A 17,698-nucleotide genomic window follows, 5' to 3' on the forward strand; every position below is an offset into this window, starting at 1 on the left:
AGAACTAAATAGACATTTCTCCAAAGAAGACATACAGATGGCTAACAGACACATGAAAATATACTCAACATCACTCATTATCAGAGAAATGCAAATCAAAACCACAATGAGATACGATTTCACGCCAGTCAGAATGGCTGCGATCCAAAAGTCTACAAGCAATAAATGCTGGAGAGGGTGTGGAGAAAAGGGAACCCTCTTACACTGTTGGTGGGAATGCAAACTAGTACAGGCACTATGGAGAACAGTGTGGAGATTCCTTAAAAAAACTGGAAATAGAACTGCCATGTGACCCAGCAATCCCACTGCTGGGCATACACACCGAGGAAACCAGAATCGAAAGAGATACATGTACCCCAATGTTCATCACAGCACTGTTTATAATAGCCAGGACATGGAAGCAACCTAGATGTCCATCAGCAGATGAATGGATAAGAAAGCTGTGGTACATATACACAATGGAATATTACTCAGCCATCAAAAAGAATACATTTGAATCAGTTCTAATGAGGTGGATGAAGCTGGAGCCTATTCATACAGAGTGAAGTAAGCCAGAAAGGAAAACACCAATACAGTATACTAATGCATATATATGGAATTTAGAAAGAAGGTAACAATAACCCTGTATGCAAGACAGCAAAAGGGACACAGATGTATTGAACAGTCTTTTGGACTCTGTGGGAGAAGGCAAGGGCAGGATGATATGGGAGAATGGCATTGAAACATGTAAAATATCATATGTGACATGAATCGCCAGTCCAGGTTTGATGCATGAAACAGGGTGCTCGGGGCTGGTGCACTGGGATGACCCAGAGGGATGGGATGGGGAGGGAGGTGGGAGGGGGTTTCAGGATGGGGAACACATGTACACTCATGGCAGATTCAAGTTAATGTATGGCAAAACCAATACAATATTGTAAAGTAAATAAATTAAAAAAATAAAAAATTAAAATAGAAGAATTCCTCTTCCCATGATAAACTTGTTTCCAGTCAATCCTGACCTCAGAAGGACTGGATGGCAGCATAAATGCACCAGGTGATGGGATGTCATGGGTGCAGGTAAGGCCTTTTCTTCTCTCCTGAAACTGATGCCATACGCCAGCCCATAGGGATGAATTTTCTGGGTTAGGGTGTTTCTGCCCCAGTTAGAGTGGTAAGTGTTCCTGGGGTCATAATGCACTCCCCATATGTCACAGAACATTCCTCAAAGGCTGCCCCAAGTGTCACATGGGAAGTAGAAACCAAAGCCACACAGAGAGTGAGGAGCCGGGAATAGGTGAGGTGGCAGTCCCAGAGTACCCCTTCTCTGCCTCTTGCTTCTAGCTGTGGAGCCATTACTGGTATAAGTAAAGCATACTGCCAGGGTGTGAAGCAGTCTATAAGAACAGACAGCCTGGAGTTGGGCTTCAAGGGTGCTATTGGTGGGGTGGGCATGGAGGTTGTAGGTGAGTACCTCTCTCTTTTTATCCGTCTTTCTCTTTGTGATTTGTGTTTTTCTTCTGCTTAAATGGCTGATAAGGTAAAGAAGAAGCCAGGTTCTCATTCTTCCTCCCGCATCCCTAACATACACACCTTAAAATAAGCAGCAGATACCAGAGTAGGAACCAAGGGAAAAGGGAACCTGTGGAAGTGGCAGAAGCTCCCCACAAGGTCCAAACAGAGAAGCCTGGTGCCACCCCAAAACCCAGCTCACCAGTTGAAAGGACCTAAAAGAGACTTAAGGCTACTGTAAATTTGGCAAGCACAGATCTCAGTTTCCAAACTAATTGAAATCTCTTTTTGTGTCGCTCCTCTTTTGAACTCCCATTCTCCTGAGGTTTGGGCAGAAATTTCTGTATCTAAACAACTTGGCTATCCCCTTGGGACATTGTTCCTTTAAGGGTTTTAGACTTTTGGAAACCAAGGTGAGAACTTCCTTTCATTCTGCTTTCTGTCCTCCTGCAGCCCTTCCTTGAGGTATTGGATGAACAACAGCTTTGTCATTTGAATCTAAGCAAGCGCAAAAGGAAAAAAACAAACCAGTTGCTATCTCACAGATGATATCCTGCTGTTTAAGTAGTTCTTTTCCTGTAGAAGTGACAAGAGGCTAAGGCAGAGGAGCTCATGGGGGGGAGTTTGGGGGTTCAGGATTCCTGTTGTGTCTTCTTTGGAGACAAGAATTGACAATGAGCAGTTGTCCCCTTAACAAGAAAAGAGGGATAAAATTTTTGAACAATCATTTATTTTAAAATTTTACATAATCTTTGGATAATTCAGAAATAGCTTAGGACATGATTCAGAAGTTTCTGAGATTGACGTCTTAACTCCAGGCCAACATCAATAGCTTTTTGATTGAGATGGAAAGATTTGAAGACTTCATGATAGAGAATGAACAGATAGCTACTGAATAAAACAGAACAGCTTAGAGACAGTGGCTTTCCTACAAGACACAGTCATAATTTTTAAATTGCCTGTCACAAATATAAAACATTTAATCAGACTAAGAGAGTATCCACATCTTATTTGCATTCTACCCGTTTCCAGGTTGAGAAAGCACAATTAAATTAACTTGATCTCTTAATAATAATACATAAAAGCTAAGCATCTACCCAGTGTAGTCTCAGTGTCCATACCAACATCTCTCTCCTGGCGATGGAATGCCATCTCCCTCTGCACTCCATGCTCATGATTCAATGACTCCCAGGAATTCTTGGGCCCAGAGACGTGGAAAAGCCTGGGGTCACAGCAGCCAGTGGCCCAAGTGCTCTGCCCATCCATCCCAGAGAGGATCAGGCCTGAGGAGGGACACGTTCTGCACCCTCCACTCCCTCGGATGGTTGCCAGGGTGTTCCAAGCAGGATAGGTATTATTGTCTCCCAATAGGACATTATATTCCCTGAGGACAAAGCCCACTCTCTGGCCTGCTTCACAGCAGGATGCTGCCAGGTGTGGGCACAGGGCAGGATCTTAGTAAAGGAAGGAAGGAATCCAGCGTGCACTGAGCACCTGCCTTCTCCCGGGTAACCCTCATAGCACCTGTGAGGCAGGCTCACTACCCATTTTATAAGTGTGGAAAAAGGCTCAGAGAGGAGAATTTGCCCATGGTGGCATGGCAAGTAATAGGGGAGCATCACTTTGAAAACCCAGGGCTTCTCACTCCAGAGCTCTTTCTACTGCCTGCACAAGCCAGCGGTTTGACCATGAATGAGTACTCCAGCTCCACAACAACTGGTCTGGACCTCAACATTCAAGACCCATGAGCACACTGGGGCTAGCTCAGGAGTCCAGAAGCCTGGTCCAGTCTAGTGTGGCTCCCCATCAGGGGAGGGGACTTAGCACAATGGTCCAGAGTGTGTGTGGATAGACCACAGGAGACAGACCTCTCCAGAGGCTTTGATGTTGCTCCCTTGCAGGCGGGGGTGGGGGCACAGCACTCTGATACACCTGTTGAGAATTAGTCATGATCTCCAAGGTTCTGACCTCTGAGAGCGACTCTTAAGTCCTAGGAAACCATGTTCCCAATCCCTGAGAGGCCTTTCACAAAAGGCCCATGAAGGTAAAAAAAACAAAAAGTCAGGAAATTTTAAAATGGAAAATGCTTGAAAGTAATTTGGGAGCGGGAAGATTAAAGGGAAAAACAGGGTGGCAGGAGGAGGTTTGGGGGTGGGCATCAAAAAGGAAGACTCGGATAGACTGTGCACACCCAGCTGGTAGGCTAGGCTAGGCACAGGCCAGGCGAGCCTAGGGAAATCAGGGTTTTGGTATCTGGCTTGCCTGGTATCTGTATGGGGCTTCAGTTGATGCCGCAGACATGAGGGGGTTTCCTCAAAAAGTACCTTGAGCCTGTAAACTCAGGCAGATCTTAAATACAGGTAATAAAGGCAGATAGGAAAACACATCTCAGATGACTTAGACAAAATCTGCTTGACATGTTTCTTCTCTTCTAAAATCCACTTCACAGCCCCCAGCTCCATGAAGCCCTCTATGACCCACTGACACGGGAAGAGTGTGGTCCCTCCTGAGTGCAAAAACAGCCACACAGCAAGCCCATACCCACAAGCCCCTGTGCATCAAGCACACTGAATCCATCTGGTCCCTCACACTGATCTATATGCAACTTGAAGATGGAGCTGCTGCTGCTACTGCTGCTAAGTCGCTTCAGTCGTGTCCGACTCTGTGCGACTCCATAGATGGCAGCCCACCAGGCTCCCCCGTTCCTGGGATTCTCCAGGCAAGAACACTGGAGTGGGTTACCATTTCCTTCTCCAATGCATGAATGTGAAAAGTGAAAGTGAAGTCGCTCAGTCATGTCTGACTCTTCACGACCCCATGGACTGCAGCCTACCAGGTTCCTCCGCCCATGGGATTTTCCAGGCAGGAGTACTGGAGTGGGGTGCCATCGCCTTCTCTGTGAGGATAGAGACTGTACCTTTCTTCCTGTTTCCCTGGTTCACAATAACATCATTCTGGTGGGGAAAGCAGACCAGTTTTGGCAGCCCTGGTGGGAAAGGTGGATCTTGCATTTACCTAGGTTGGGGGCGGGAGGACTCTCTCTGGAAGGAATGCTAAACAGGTATACATGAGTGAGACAGGAGGCTCTGGGTTCACACACACCCCCCCCCCCCCATGACAACAGGGCAGGCTGGGCTGGGGGCCCTGCCCTTGAGTTTCTGAAGTCCCAGGGCTCTTGCTGCCTGAAGTGTGGGCTGTGATTATTCAGGCACACAGTCTTCCTTCCCAGGCCTGGGGTGGCCAGAAGACCGGCTGATGGGGAAGGGTAAAGGGGCCTGGCTGGGGAGCTTATGCTCCGCAGCGAATTGTCCGGAAGCCAGGCAGTGTAGCTTTTCCAAGCAGGTAGATGTCCTCATCTGTGCCGAGGTTGAGGTGCTTCACCATGTTCTTCTCAAAGAGGAGTGGGTGGTAGGCGCCCATTGTGCAGGCACTGTCGAAATACCTCTGATAGTAGTAGCACACATCAGTCTTGCGCTTGGATGGGAGGAACTCGTAAATATCCACTTGGTCACACAGTGACATCATAATGGCAATGCCTGGAGAGGAGAGCAGAGGTGAGTCCTGCGCAACAACCCACCCTGGCTCCCCGGAGTTCTGCCCAGCGAGCCCCACAGCTCATGCCCTGAAAGCTGGAGAGGTATGTCTGCAGTGTCTGTTTGTGAGTGTGAGTTGCTCCGGTAAGCCCATCCAACAGGCCGCTCCTCAGGGTGCAGGGATCACGAACCTTCGTATGCTCAGCACCCAGGTCAGAGCCCGGTGCCCAGCAGGTCCTCCCTAAACATTAATGAATTGAAGGGCTCCACCATCAGCCAATGAACTGATCACTGTCAAGAAGCTCTATGAAGAGAGAGGGCAAGGTGACTGAGGAGACAGAACCATTCCATGCAGATATTACTTTCTCTCATGTCTGTATCTTGGATGAGCCTCATAGCTGGTTATTTGGGAGGTGTTTCTTACACTAGTACCTGGTGAAACACTGTGGGGAAGGAAGGCTTCATGCCTCAGGTGGGAGGGGGGCAGCTGTTACAGGAGCATGCGCTGGTCTGTATCGATGGGCTCAGTCAGAAGAGAGGAGCTGAGAGAGTGTGGTGGGTGGTGTGCTCAGGGAGGAGTACAGAACACAGAGATGCAGACCCAACAAGAGATGGGGGATGCCTCCCATCCCCCATGCTTGTCCCCACCTGGCTCAGTCATCTCCTGCAGGACACATCCCTCTCAGGGCCTCAGGTTCTCCACCTGTCCCAAGGGGGTGATCTACCCACTCTCCCTACCACACAGGCTGCTGTTCAGATGCAATAAGATCATAGCTCTCAGACTGCTCTTGTCAACCATCAATATAGGGAACTTTTATGATGAACAGTTCTTACTAACAGCAAAATTGTAAACTGCTAGCAGCAGCTCTGTTCCAGAAGAATTAGACATGGGGAAAGCCCTGTTAACCCCCTCCGGCTGTCCCCTACCCTGATATGATGGGCGAGAAAAGACATATGCAACTAAGTGATGATGGCCCAGCAGTCATGCTTCCAGATGAGGGGAGGGAGGCTTCTATGAGAGCGGGCTCTCATGAGCCCCCCGGAGCACTGGTGTGGCGGCTGGCAAGGGCTCTGGCCATGAGAGATGGGCAAGGAGGAAGGACTGCTGGTGGAGGGGACAGCACAAGCAAAGGCAGGCAGCAGGGCAACAGGAGAGTGTCCCTAGGATGCTCTCCGTCTACTCCTGCTCAAAGGGGTCCAGGAAGTACCCCCAAGGCACCTATCCAAAAGTTGAAGAGAAAGGCATAAAGCAGATGGGATACTGAAAGCACCTTCATCTCTATCAGGAAATGCCCCCACAAGGAAGAGGCAAACACAGTTCCGCCCTGAGGGAGCTGTAGTCTAATAGGGAAGGCAGGTGGGCATCTGGCAGAAAGTGCCTGTGGTCCAGCTGAACTCAGAGTGAGAGGCAGTGAGGGGCAGACAGGCCATGAGGGCAGCGAGCTGTGGAGTAAGTCCAAGAAGAAAGCCTGCAGCCAGGGCTCAGGGCCCTTAGCACTCTGGCCACCCCCCGCCTCAACACCAGCACCCACAACTCCATTTGTGACCCCCAAACCAAGTGCAGCTTCACCACTCAGACTTCTCTCAGGGCCACAGATAGGGAGGCCACTAGGTGAAATTCTGAATATTACTGATTCTTCCTTTTTCTTCATATTCTAATACGGCTCAGGACAATAATGGCATTATTACTGATCCTTTATCTAAAATTTTAATATTTTGTCTATCATGAAATTTTTCACTGTGATTTTTTAAAAGACATTATTAAGATATCATTTGCTTCTGAATTTTGTGGCAGCTCCTTAAATTGTACATCTGAAGTAGGTGCCTGGCTGGCCTCACCCGAGTCCCAGCCCTACTCCTCCTGCCTCATCTTTTCTGTGCTTCCCTTTTTACTCCATCTCCACTTGCCAAATCTCCCCTTTCCCAGGCCTGGTCCTGTTCTCCACAAAGTTCTCAGGCTGTCTTCCTAGAAGGGGTCCTCTCTCCTATGGCACCAAGCTGGTTACACTTTCCTGGCACAAACTGAATGTTGCCTCAGACACCTGACCGAATGCTCCCACTGGACACCCTGAAGTTAAGGAGATTCTATCGTATTGATCTCTGTGTCTTAGTTGGAATTTGCCTCAGCATAATAATATAGCAAAAAACTAGCAACTGTTTGGCAAATGAACAAATGAATGAGACCCCAGAAGAAAGCTACTCTATTGTATTGTAGAGACAAGCACCAGAGGTCTTTCTCAGACATGGACTCACCGAGCATCCCAGAGGATGGAGGATTTGGCTGGATCAGCTCTGAGGAGATTTCTTGAATGATGTCCCACAGCTCCCAAGGCATCTGGGGCTTGAGGATGTAAAAGGGCTGATCAGGATGCAGCTTACGATAGCTCTTGAAGTTATTGAAGAAACTGTAGTCGGGATTTCTGTACCACTGAAAAAGAAGGAAGAGGTCTCCTCAAGGAGAGCAATGGGCTGCTCTGCTGCCACCCCGATGTTCATCATCCTCTGAGGACTAGGGGAGGTGGGGAGGGACCACTCCTGGCAGACTCCTGAGAGACATCCCTTCATCAAGATAGACTCCAAGCTTCTCCTGCATATCACAGCTCTCACTTGATAGCAGGGCACCCAGCACATAGCCTGTGCTCACAGGGACATTTGATCTTGGTGACCACAGAACAGCTTCAGACCTCAGGATCACAGACTGGGAAAGATATCAGAGCTGAGAGGGGCTCTTGGCCCTATCTAACCCCACCTCTCTTTTTTAAAGGGGTGAAAACTGGGACCCAGATTGCCACAGCTGTGGACTCACAGTCCTTGACCTGATCCAGGCAAATTTCAGTTCTAAGTGAGATCAGTGCAAAACTGTAAACTGAGGTAGGCAGAGGAGGGTGCCAGGGACCACCAGAGCCTGTCAGCTACCGGTGTGTCCAGCGTGAGAATTGAGTCTACCAAGGAGAGTGCTCTCTGTCCCTCCTCCTTAAAGCCTTTCTCCTGTGGCCACTGCAGCCCATGCCAGGGAGAGGCCAGCTGACTTGCGTGACAAACAGTGAGAGGCCAGAGAAGCTAGAGCCCAGCAGGACTGAGGTTCTGTCTCCTGCCCTGAAGAGCTGACATTGCAGATCTGAGCCCTCTGCAATGGGGTCCCAGCAAATCGAGTCCCAGGCAGTAACCCTACCCCCACCACCACATTCTGTTTTCCTCATCTGTAAAATGGGAATAACCATGCTTCTGCCTACTTCTTCTGTTGCTATGAGAGTGAAATGAAAAGTGGAAACTGAAGTGTGGGACAAGTTATATTGTGTATAGGAGAGATAGTAGCAACTGTCTATGCCTACTACTGCTCATCAGAAATAATTATTACATGAACACAATCCACCCCAGATGGTGGGAAATCCAGCCACTATTACTCCTGATACAGACCATAGTTGGGAGACAAATACATGGCAATGCAGGGCGGGCATGGAGAGCACTGGTATAGGACAGGAATCCTCCTGAACAACTAATCCAAAAGTGAAGTGCCCTGAAACGGAACCAGTCAGCCCTCAGCGTGGCTAGGTCAACCACAACTTTAAAAACCCAGTACGTCAGGGAAATGTACAGAAAACAGATGACTCAATCCCAATTTCCCATGGACATCCACTTACCTTTGGGATATCTGAATGGTAAACAGATGGGTCCCACACAATTAGGATTCCTTCATTGTACAAACTGTCTTTGAGGAAGCCCGCTTCTGTGGTGACCAACTGCAGGAAGAAACACATGCTGTCACCTGGACATTTACACCTGAGTGTTGGCTTGTTGTAGTACCTGACACATCACAAGTGCCACCTGAGGCCCTAGAGCCCAGTGAAGTGTCTAAGTTTGGGGGCAGCACTTGTGAGAAGACAGAGATGACAGCTGGAACTGTGTGGACCTTAAAGGACATTTTGTCATAACCCACCAGCCACATAGCAGAAAAGGTTCCACTCAGACTTTTGAGATTATTGGAGAAAGGGTACAGTGAACATGGCTTGGGGTAGAGTCCCCTGTGGTCATGCCTCGTATGGAGGTCAGGGGGCTGAGGTTTAAAGTCAGAATCACATAAAACCAAAATGATCTCTGAAAACCCCTTCAATCACCTATCAAGCCTGGCATGTAGTAGTTACTACAGAGCATGCTGGAGACAGACATGGGACATCTGAGAGTCCAATACAGGCACTGGTTTCTGCCACATTGGACTGGATGGCAGAATCTGCACTTGAGCACCAAACTAGTTGGCCCATGTGGAGGGGCCATCAGTTCAGTTCAGTTCAGTTCAGTCACTCAGCCGTGTCCGACTCTTTGTGACCCCATGAATCGCAGCACGCCAGGCCTCTCTGTCCATCACCATCTCCCAGAGTTCACTCAAACTCACATCCATTGAGTCGGTGATGCCATCCAGCCATCTCATCCTCTGTCATCCCCTTTTCGTCCTGCCCCTAATCCCTCCCAGCATCAGAGTCTTTTCCAATGAGTCAACTCTTCGCATGAGGTGGCCAAAGTACTAGAGGGGCCATGGCATACACTTAAACATGAGAATCCCCCCAGGCTGGGGGGAGACTCACGTGTGCCTTGCTGAGGAACCAGCCAGCCCCTCTCCTCCCCACACTCTCAGGCTCCCCAGCTCTTGGGCTAGCCTGGGCAAAATGTGACTGTGATAAGGCTCCATAGGACATCCTTGCTGGATCAGTTTTGCAAAACACATTAACAGCCTTCTTAAAAAGTGTATTTATACACCTTGACTCAGTAATTTCACATTTTGCCTTTTATCCTAGGAGACTTTAAATTTGGGAAGAAATTATGCACAGAAATGTTAAAGTACTTATTAAAATAGGAGAAGTGTGGCAGCAGAAGGTGAAAGCTACTACACTTATTACAGAAAGACCCAGCTCAGTTCTTGGCTTTGCCGCATGTCTGATGACTGCGAGCAAGTCAGGAGGTCACTTAGGTCCTCATGTCTCATCTGTGAGTACAGGTAACACTGCCCTCCCATTTCAGGAGCTGTCCTGAGGATCCAGTGGGGGCACTACAGTGAGTGAGAAAGACCAAGGAGGGGCCTGAAGGCTTAGCAATGAAAGAAGTTGTGTCCCTCTTAAGGGACAAAGCTGATACACAAGACCAGCTGTCAGTCACCTTAAAAAGCATGTGGGAGATACTGCCCAGGTTTAAAATGAGAAACAAATGGCAGAAATCAAATCAAGAACTGACTGGAATTGAAAGCAAGAATCACAACAGTAACCCCTCTCCACATCGATCGCTCACCATCATGAAGGCTGAGACCTGAACGGTGTCCCACTGTGGGAAGATGGGTTGTCTCTACAACCAAGAGTGACAGTCTGCTGTGAGCCTTTAAGATCATTCAGCTACCCCATCACTATACTGTCCCCCAGATGTACGAAGGTCCTGGGAGCCTGAAGAACATAATCCCATTTCTTCTGTGTATCTTTGAAAGAAGAAATATTGGTGGTGGGCCCATCTTGGCCAGAGACTGTGCAGTTGTACTGGGTGCTAAGGAGCCCAGGAAGTCACAGGGTGCCAGAGTGAGGATGGGCATGAGGTAACAGTGCTAAGGGACAGGTAAGGCTAGGCCAAGGGGCTGAGAAGGGAGAGGGAAGAGGAGCTGGACAGGAGGAACAATGTGCTCACCCCCCAGATGCGAGACTACATGGCAGACTCCTAGGTGTCACCCCATACCCATCCTCTCCTTCCTTGGAAACAATGTTTACCTCAGCACACAGCTATCTAAAATAAAGACTAGCCAAAATAAAGATTTCCTAGCCTAACAGCTAGGTGTGGCTGTGTGACAAAATGTTGGCCAATGGTGTGTAAGCAAGTGTGATTCCCAGAAACTGTTCTTAGAGGCAGGGTTATGACCTTCTTTGTTCCTTCATCCTTCCTGCTGCAAACGGTGAGTGTAATAGCTGTAGCTTGAGCAGCCACCTTGGACCATGAAGTGGAAGTCACATGGTAGAACGGCAGATGCACGAGGTAGTAGAAGTCTGGGTTCCTGACTCTCTGGAACACTACACCAGCTCTAGACTTCTTTTACATGAGAAATATACTTTTATCTTGTTAAACTAGTATTGAGAGGTGGGCAGAGTATTCTTGTCACTTGCTGACAAACCTAATTCTAGTTAGTAAAGTGAAGAGCTTGTTTAGGAATTGAAGGTTGTCCAGTGTGGCTTAGACACAAGGGGAGACCCTTGGCACAAGACCCCTTGACACAAGGGGTCAAAGCAATGTAGGCAAGTGCCACATGGGGAAGCTCAGGGTTTCCTCAGTAGACGACAGGACCAATGAAGGCTCGTGAGAAGGATCCAAACAGACCAGTGTTGTGGACTAGAATTTTTACAGAAAAGGAAGCTCAGATAGAAGATGCTGCTGTAGCATAAGTAAAAATGACGGGGAAATGAAAAAGTTACAACCGTCAGCTGTATGAATAATTCATGTGCAAATATGAATAATCAATAGTATCTGCCTAATAGGGTTGCTGCAAGGGTTCAACGACAATTGAACCACCTCTGTAGACTTGCAGACTAACTGGATGTTGAAAGTGAAGGAAAAAGAGGTCAAGGTGAGTCCTGGACCTCAGGCCACTTTCCTAAAACGAGAACATGGAAAGAACAGCAGCCGGTATGTGGGGATAGAATAGAGTTTTGAAGTTCAAAGATGAGGCAACTGGCCTGGAGTCCCACAGGCGAGAGGCCACAGGAACCAGACATGGGACCCACATCTTCCAACATCAAGCACTGTCCTCTTTCTGTGGGAAACATGGTAACTCACAGCACAGGAATTTAGTGCTATGGTCCAAAGGCAGCGTGGGCATGCTGGCAAACAGGACTTTGCAAGATAGACATAGGAGATAGGCAGAGGGACACCCTCCCACTATCTTGTACATGACTTCCAAGACTGAACTCCACAGCTGTACTCCCTGCCCCCATCCCATTCCACATCGCCCCCCATCACCACCACCAGAAACTGCTGGTAGACTGAAAGTGTCCTTTCTTAAGCTATGCTGCCTTCTATGTAGAGGACTGACACCAGGTGATTTATCCCTAACCCATGAGGATTAGAGATAACTGGGATTTTTAAAAAATGTTTCTCTCAAGCTGTCTTTTTAGTACACAAAGCCAGAGGCCAGGAGCAGTACTTCCTGCACCTTGGTACTCTCCCAGGGTCTGTGGTGTTACTGTCCTTGCAAATCCAAGAGAGATGCAGATGATAACTATGATGACAGCAGATGCTGCTTAAATGATGTTTATTCTAAGCCAGATACTTTTATATGTTAGTTCATTTTTACAACAATCTTAGGTAGCAATTCTTAATATACCCATTTTATAAATAAGGGAGTAGACTCAGAGATGCTAAGTATTAGTAGTTTACCCAAACCATATGGCTAGTAACTCGGGGAGTCTGAATGGGATCCCTTTTGTCTGGTTCCAGATTCTACACTTCTAATCTACCTACTTCACTGCTAAGAAGATAGGGTGGAACACCTGTGGCAGGAAACGTCAAAGAAAGCACTTGATGAGGGTAGGAAAGTGTCATGATGGAGTGCCCTGGTGGTCAGTGGTTAAGAATCCACCTTGCAATGCAGGGGACCTGGGTTCCACCCCTGGTCAGGGAACTAAGATTCCACACGCTATAGGGGACCTAAGCTTGCATACCACAACTAAGACCCGACACAGCTAAATAAATATTTTTTAAAAAAGAAAATGTGTCACGAGAATTTTGCTTCCTAAGTTTTCATGCGTCATACAGGAAAATCCGCAAAAGACTGAATCCAAACCCATGATTTTCAGAAGGGTAAACTGAGCTCTGAGACTTCCAGCTGAGTATAAGGCAGAACCAGGACCAGATTTCAGAGCCTAGGTCTTGGCAGACTTGTTTCTGTTCCCACAGGGCTGTATTCATAAACCACAAGATATTAAAATACACCAGCACACTCTGAGGATCAGACTGATCGCAGTTCTCACTGTACACAGTGGGGAAATGGTCATTTACTTGAGCCACTTGAGACAAGTGAGAAAGTAACCTAGAAAACGAAGAAGAGCCGAAGGCAAATTCTTGCTTTATCTGGAGAGAAGGAAAAGAAAGTGACCAGGGCTGGGATCTGGTGGAAGGAAAGAGGAAAAGCCAGAAAGCACCCCTCAGCCTTAGAAGAACATAGCTCTGGACTTACCATATTAATTTTGGTACCCCTTTATATGAGAGTCAAAGATTTCCTCAAAAAAAAAAAAGGCTTAAAAGTGCTTGGGGAATTGGGAGACTACTTTGTGTCTAACTCGCTTGTGGTCTTAGGAGGGTCATTGCCCTATCTGGGCCCCAGATGCCTTATTTATAAGACATGACCATCCTGTAAGGCCCTGCCTGGGTGACTAGACATGTCTGGACAACATCTCAGTCCTTTGTCCAACTGCAGCACAAGGGACTTAAAAATAAAGCTCTTCTCAAATGCTCCTGTACTCACCCTCAGGTAGAGTCTGACCTGAGTTCGGGGATCCCCAGGGCCTCATCATGAGGAAAGTAAGTCATTTCCAGAGCAACGGATCCCCAAGGAGAAAGTGCCAGGGAAAGACTACACTGGGGAGATGGGTTATTGCTATTTAGAAACCTGTTTAAAGCAAGCTTTCTAGTCATAAAGTTAGAAATAGTCACTGCTGAAAGTTAAAAGAGAATACAAGAATGCACGCGTGCGTGTGCACACACACACACACACATCCATCTATATACATATAGAAGAAAGTAATCATATAATTGCATTCTTCAGATATTCCCACTGTGAGTACGTGGGTCTTTTTTCTTACCAAATCTTTCTTTCCCTCTGTTACAAACTGAATTGTGTCCCTCCCAAATTCATATGTTAAAGCCCTAACCCCCTATGTAATTATATTGGAGATAAGGCTTTGGGGAGATAATTAAGATTAAATAAGGTCCTAAAGATGGGGCCCTAATTTAATAAAACTGACATCATTATAAGACAGGGAAGAGATAGCAGAGATCTCTCTCTACCTTCAACTCACATGCACACGTAATGGCATAGAAGGCAGCCATCCTCAAGCCAGGAAGAGCCCTTGTCAGAAACCAACCTTGACATCACCTTGATCTAGTACTTCTGCCCCCGAGAACTGTGAGAAAATAAATCACTGTTGTTTCAGCCACACTATCTGTGGTGTTTTGTCATGGTGGGCCTAGGAAATTAATACACATTCTGTGTGGGTGTGGGTGTAGATACTGATACATCTTAACTATAGAGTCTAGACTTTACAGTTTTGTTAAACTCACACACCAGTCCAGTTTGATGTCTTCATTTACTCCTCACATTATTTCCAAGCCCCAAACAGGGCTTGAAAAGGAAGCTCTAAGAGATTATGCACCTGGCCCACAATCACAGAGCTCGGAAGGGATGGAGCTACAGTACAAAGCAAGGTCTGCCCAACGTCTCATTATACTAAGCAATCTTCTTTCAAAAATATTAAGGGATGATAAAGTTTGTATTCTAGCTGTTAGATTTGCAAATCTGCCACAGTTGCAAAGATAGTTAATGCTCTAGGAAGACAAAAGGATCTTCAGAGTCTTGAGGAGATCTGAAAAATGATATGGAGTCTGTGAGTCTTAAGGGAAGACCTGACTTTGCAAACTGGATCTAGACAGGGAAGTGCTAAACAGAAGGGCACCACAAATTGAAACCTACCACAAACCCCAAATCCAAGGGTCCTGTCATTCAACCTGTAATCACAGGAGAAGCCATTCAAAGAGCCATAAAGTAGTAGGGGAAATAAATGTTGGAAAGTACTTAAATGTTTGAGCAAAGGAGACTGATAGAATAAGCTGTGAAATTTACCCACAAAGGAGTACTATGCACATGCAACAAAGAATGAGGAAGATTTCTGTGAACTGATATGGAGTGACTTCCAGAAAGCACTGGAAAAAAGCAGAGTATAGCAGAGCATATACAATCCACTGCATTTTTGTATGGAATACAGGAATTAAAAAAAAAAACATATATACATCTGTCTTTACAGATACAAGAAATCACAAAACAGTAGTCAGTTATATACACAGGGTGGTAGTGAAATAGGGTGCAAGGAATTCAGTAGGAAGTAATGCTTTTCTGAGTATGCCTTTTTGGATAGTTTTGAATTCTAGAAGCATGTTAACATTCTGCATATTTTTTTAGAAGAAGAAAAAGAAAAACCTAGAACTGAAACAAAATGAGTACAATTGAATTTCAAATGAATTCATAATCAAAGTGAAGAGAAACAGAAGAGCTAATCAAGGTAACTTGCTGCTGCTGCTGCTAAGTCGCTTCAGTCGTGTCCGACTCTGTGTGACCCCATAGACGGAAGCCCACCAGGCTCCCCCGTCCCCGGGATTCTCCAGGCAAGAACACTGGAGTGGGTTGCCATTTCCTTCTCCAATGCATGAAAGTGAAAAGTGAAAGGGAAATCAAGGTAACTTAGGTACACATTATTTGGCCATAAACCCTTAATTTTGGGCAGAGTGTGAAAGAGAACTGCAAACAAATCCTGAACTTAAAATAGGTTTGCTTTATATAGAGATATACGAAACAATTTTCAAATTACTCTAGATGTATTATAGATATAACCAAATAAATCAATGTGCTGATGTTGTTAGAAGGAGGATTCTCACTGTGGAAGAAGGGGTGCAAATACATAATGGAAAGGCAAGTACCTTTATCTGAATAGACTGAGGTATCAACTAGAGTCTGTCATTTCTAAAACAGGCATATGTGCATGTATATGCATGTGTCTATACGGATGTGTACATATACCTACAGGTATGCATATATATGGAGAAGGAAATGGAAACCCACTCCAGTGTTCTTGCCTGGAGAGTCCTGTGGACAGAGAAGCCTGTCCATAGGGTCGCACAGAGTGGGACATGACTGAAGCGACTTGGCATGCATGCATGCACTGAAGAAGGAAATGCAACTCACTCCAGTATTCTTGCCTGGAGAATCCCAGGGACAGAGGAGCCTGGTGGGCTACCGTCTATGCGGTCACAGAGTCGGACACGACTGAAGTGACTTAGCACCAGCAACAGCAGCATGCATATATATGGGCTTCCCTGGTGGCTCAGACAGCAAAGAATCCTCCTGCAATGGGGGAGACTTGGGTTCGATCCCCGGGTTCAGAAGATCTGCTGGAGAAGAGAACAGCTACCCCCTCCAGTACTCTGGCCTGGAGAATTCCATGGAGTGTATAATCCATAGGGTCACAGAGTCAGACATGACTGAGCGACTTTCACATGCATATATATAAATGAACAAATACACATGTATGTGTGTTGTGTGTGTACCAGCATATATTTCCTCTACCTACTGAAAGGGCCAAGAAGCAAAGATTACTTCATTAGGCATGAACATACCTAGTACCTAGATCTTAGTTTCTAATGTCAGTTTTCACTTTAAGGAATCAGAGCTCCTTCGGAAGAAATGGCATATCCCAGAACTAGGGTAGAATAGTATGGGGAAGTAAAACTTACCATGATGTCTCAGCACTCTTGCAAAAAGCCCTAGACTCCTGAGACTTTATAAATCATGATAAAATCTATAGCTAATTTGTCTAGTTAATTGCTCTTCTCTGACTCCAAACATAATGAAACTTTGCTTATCTCCTTGAGAAGCTAAATGGTTATGACTCAGACTATAACTCAAGATTAATACAGAGATATTCTAAGAGATACTATGGAGTAGGAAGAAAGAGGCCTAGGAACCCAGAGAAAGCTGTAGATATGTTTATTTATATTCCAAAGGGCTGGAGTAAGAAGGGGACTCTCTTTAGGAGGAAAAGAGGACAGCTACATCCTGCCTTTTATAAACAAGGGGGAAAAAATCACTTCTTTTTTGTTCCTTTCTTATGGGGTACTGGCTACTCATGTAGGATAATCGGCCTGGCTCTTACTGCATTGCCCTAGGAGTAAAAACTAAGGCAGAGAGAGATTAATGCATTTATTATTTAAGGTAAGGGATTTAAATAAAGGGCTTCCCAGGTGGCCCAAGTGGTAAAGAATCTGCCTGCCAATGCAGGAGATGTAAGAGACGTGGGTTCAATTCCTAGGTTGGGAAGATCCCCTAGAGCTGGAAATGGCAACCTGCTCCAGTATTCTCGCCTGGAAAACCCCATAGACAGAGAAGCCAGGCAGGCTACAGTCCATAGGGTCTCAGAGAAGTCAGATGCAACTGAGCACACACATTTAAATAAGAAATCTATCACTGATCTAGAACACTTTGTGTGTATGTTCAGGATAAAATTAATAAATATGAAATATTAAAAACCCAACAGATAGGTGCTAATGAACTAGAACATCTTGTTATGCCAGAAAGTATAGGAGTATTTTAAAGAAATGATGAGGGCATGCATGTCACAGAACAAGAGCCAGTTTAAAGGAACTCCCACTGGGAGTTCCTTTGTCAAACCTGGGAAAAATTGAATACCTAGGTAGTTCGGAACTATAAAATGAATTATAAACCATTGAAAACATAGCAATCTATGAGTTTTTACCAATAACAAATACAGAAAGAAAAGAAAGAAGGAAGGGAGGGAGGAAAAGAGGGAGGAAGGAAATAAATGGAGAATGAGAAGGGAATTCTGAGTGCTAACTAGATGACATGGAGGAGGGGGAGCTGGAATTAA

At 46.1% G+C, this 17,698-nt stretch overlaps 1 protein-coding gene across 4 annotated transcripts in view; it reads right to left on the reverse strand.

Annotated features, from left to right (window-relative positions):
* Positions 1 to 2,204: 2,204 nt before the first annotated feature.
* The window catches only part of ST6GAL1 (ST6 beta-galactoside alpha-2,6-sialyltransferase 1), a 141,625-nt gene continuing 126,131 nt past the window's right edge, over positions 2,205 to 17,698 (reverse strand). For all 4 annotated transcript variants that reach the window (XM_069558277.1, XM_069558297.1, XM_069558286.1 and 1 more), the window contains 3 exons: positions 8,666 to 8,764; positions 7,278 to 7,452; positions 2,205 to 5,027 (listed from right to left, as the gene is read on the reverse strand). In XM_069558277.1, coding sequence (XP_069414378.1) covers positions 4,780 to 5,027; positions 7,278 to 7,452; positions 8,666 to 8,764 — 522 coding nt within the window. In that variant the 3' untranslated portion in view covers positions 2,205 to 4,779. The remainder of the gene's footprint in view (positions 5,028 to 7,277; positions 7,453 to 8,665; positions 8,765 to 17,698) is intronic.

The sequence above is a fragment of the Ovis canadensis genome, chromosome 1 (assembly GCF_042477335.2).
Source record: "Ovis canadensis isolate MfBH-ARS-UI-01 breed Bighorn chromosome 1, ARS-UI_OviCan_v2, whole genome shotgun sequence".
In the NCBI taxonomy this organism is placed as follows: Eukaryota; Metazoa; Chordata; class Mammalia; order Artiodactyla; family Bovidae; genus Ovis; species Ovis canadensis.